At 36.7% G+C, this 3,410-nt stretch overlaps 1 protein-coding gene across 1 annotated transcript in view; it reads left to right on the top strand.

Moving 5' to 3' along the window:
• Nucleotides 1–3,410, top strand: part of PARP8 (poly(ADP-ribose) polymerase family member 8) — a 299,543-nt gene that overhangs the window by 158,286 nt on the left and 137,847 nt on the right. The window contains exon 3 of the mRNA XM_019518265.1: nt 2,247–2,284. Within this exon, the coding sequence (XP_019373810.1) occupies nt 2,247–2,284 (38 nt within the window). The remainder of the gene's footprint in view (nt 1–2,246; nt 2,285–3,410) is intronic.

The following is a 3,410-nucleotide window of genomic DNA, read 5'->3' as shown; positions in this document are numbered from 1 at the left end:
ATGCTCCAAGAGTGGGTGTTACGTCTATGGAGGCTCCATCATATAGTATTTCTCATTAATTCCACCTCCATATGGTTAGAGTAGCTGTCACTGCTACTGCTGTACTATGCAAATAGCATAACAAGGATCAAAGTGATGGAGAGAAACTGAATAAAAGGAGAAGGAACAGGGAGTAACATTAAAATGAGAGGCACCAGTGTGCAAAACACAAGAAGGTAGAGGAAAAATAACAATTATCAAATCTTTTGGGGAGCAGGGAACAGGAAGGTATATTTGCACACATGATGAAGGAAGAAAGAAGTAGATACACAGTATGTGAGACTTGTCGGTACCTGAAAGTTAATTTGGATTAAGACAGTGTTAATTTAAAGCTTAATAGCAAACTCCTTGATAACTCCATACATGGATACTCTTACTCTGGATTCTTATTCTGTAATTGCTATTTCAGAATACCTTCATGTGCAGCCATACCCACAGAAACCAAGATGTTGATGCAGACACACATTCTGAAAATGTAAAGTCAATACCTACTTATCAGTCATAGTAGATGGTAGTGCACGTACAGTTGTCAACTCAACTTCAAGGGAAGTTTTGGCAAGACCTGACCTCTAGGTAGTTTCTTGCTGGTTTTGTACCACTCAAAAGTACAACAGTGCAAAGTGCAGCAAACAACATACAGAATGATTTTGTAAACATTTCCCTTCATGAGTAAATTCCAAACTTTGAAAGAGATCCATTTTACAATTTGGTAGATTAGTTAGATTCAAACCTACTTTAACGTGCTGGTTTTCTAGAAACAGTATCAGAAAAGATAGATTCTGAAGCATTTTTATAGTGTGTTCCAAAAGATTTAAAAACTGTCAATGATCAGGAAAAATAAATATTGTTTGATACTTTCAGAGCTGAGTAAGGGATTTCGTCACATAGTTCCCATAGCAGCTATTGAGAATTGAGTGCCTCTTGGAGGGTTTTGACAGTCTTAACCAGTTTGCATTTGTTTATGTGAACACATGCAGATGATGAAGAAATAAATGTGTATAAATTAGAATATTGTAGAATAATCAAAACATAAAACCAAAATCTGATACAATATAATGATGATTTCCTCAAAAAAAGAATTTTCTCAGCATTTTGTCATCTATTTCTACCCCATGAATTCATAATTCATAATTAAATTAAGGTAAAAGTAATTTTACTCATCTGCCCATGAGAGAGAGGGAGACTACATTAATACGTTGGCATATGTAGACATTTTACCAGCATAGTTAAGAATGTCTACCTTATTTATGATTGAACTACACAGATTGTAGCAAAGATGAATAATAATAAAACTTTTCTGCCTCACTGTCAAGCGTGTCTACCTGTCTTAATGCACTGTAGACCTATACATAGGACCATATATTATTTAAGTGTGTTATAAGAATTTTGAACTAAAAAGAAAGTTGTTATACAATAGACATTTTCAGCTAGCTGGAAAAATTAGCTAGCTTTATGCACATAGATATTATAAAACAAATTCATAGGTTTGATCCTACACATTGTCTTAGGAAAGACCCCCTCACTGGTATGCAGCCCCACTGACATGGGTAATGAATGTTAATACTCTACTGAAGGAGAAGTTATGCCTACATAAAATGAAACGCAGAATTCCAACCATGTTGTAATTTTGCTTTAAAAATTAATCTAGTCTATAGGGGCAGGGGGAAGCTTTTTGGCAGGCATGCCACAAATGAGCCCCATACTGTCCACAAGTACCACTCCAGTCCCTTCCTCTGCCCAATCTGCTACTCTGCTTTCTGCTCCCTGCCCAACCCGTTGCTATTTTCTACATCCTGGTGTATCTCCTGCTGTGATACCTGTCCCCACCCCAGTCTGCTGCATGCCACACACAGCGGCTGCGTGTGCCACTTGTGGCACACGTGCTGTGGGTTGGCCACCCTTGGTGTAGTTGTTTGAGCTGATAGAGTGAGATATACTCACTGTATAATGCAATCCTAATATTTTTTTAAATGGTGTAATATAGAGCTATGCCAGTCTAGTAGAAGTGAGCCTTGAAAGTGGGGCATTACATTTGCTGAGCTATGTACTTCAAAAGCTGTCAAAGTAGCTGTTACCTCCTGTCTTGGAAGCTGTCAGAAATCTATAAATAAACATAGAAAATGCAGAAATAGAAAACAATCTTATACTAACTGTTAGTGCTATTGTTATTAACTCCCTTGTTTATTTTCCTTTTTGTCTTTTTACAGTGTGTCCTATTCAGTACATGTCTCTGAGGATTATCCAGGTATAGTGAAACAGTCTTATTCATGAAGCAAAATCAGTGTTACAGCATTTTTCAAAGGTTGAAATGAAGATATCTGAAAATGCATTAATGTGTTCTAGGAGCTTCTTTATGCTAATCACTTTCCATTAGTTAGATTGTTTTCACAGCTATTTCTTCTTTTCAGCCTTCATTTGTCAGCAGGGTCAGGGTGAGAAAAACCTGGCTCACGAGTTTTCTGAGAAGGGGGTTGTGACACTTACCATGCCGTGAGCTGTCAGTGATGGGAATCTAAAAACTTCACTCCTGTTTGGTATGAACATAGGGCTTGATCCTACAAGATGCTGAACATCCTGGCTCTGATCCAGCAACTATGTGCTAGAACTCAGGGAAACTACTCTGTACTCTTGAAATTAAGCATGTGCTTAGATGCTTTTATTTTATCAGAGCTTCACTTTTCAGGATTACACGGGTTATTTGACAAAGTGCTCAATATCTGTAACTTCCTAGTTTTTTGAATCAGCAAGACATTAAAGGGAAAACTATTTCATATGTAATGACTGCAGAAATTGAGATTCATAAAATATTCAGAAATGAAAAGCACAATGCTTAATAGTTATATTTCATTATATTGATTGATTGCTAAATAGAACCAACTGTGAATTGTTGTACTAGTAGTCTAAAATATGTATGTAATTTATTGATAACTTTTTCTTGCAGTAAATAGTGATAGTGTATTTCATTGTTACAGTTCCATAAAGGCAAGCATCTAAATGTTGAAGTTCCCCCTAAAACTAAATTACAAGCTAAAGACTAGCAATTAATCCTACTGTAAATGACACATTTCACTTCCTGATAAATTCCTCATCTCCCTTCCTCCCCTGTTAGTGTCAGCCCCTATTCCTTCTTCAGCAGAAATCCAGGTAATAGATGCAATTTGCAGCATGTCTTGAAGGACAGTAGCTCTGGGTGATTTTGAACCAGGTTGGTTCTAAAGCTGATTGAATAGTCTTTAGCAGAGAGAGTTAGTTAGTTGTGCTAGTCTGGAGTCAGTCAGAAAGCAGGGTAGACATGCACTTTTATAGATTAACAACCTAAGATATAAAACTCAACATATATTCTTTATCATAAAACCTTCCCTTCCCCTCTC

Source organism: Gavialis gangeticus, unplaced genomic scaffold (assembly GCF_001723915.1).
Source record: "Gavialis gangeticus isolate Ggan-Ray unplaced genomic scaffold, GavGan_comp1, whole genome shotgun sequence".
In the NCBI taxonomy this organism is placed as follows: domain Eukaryota; kingdom Metazoa; phylum Chordata; order Crocodylia; family Gavialidae; genus Gavialis; species Gavialis gangeticus.
This window is presented reverse-complemented; position numbering and strand designations above follow the sequence as displayed.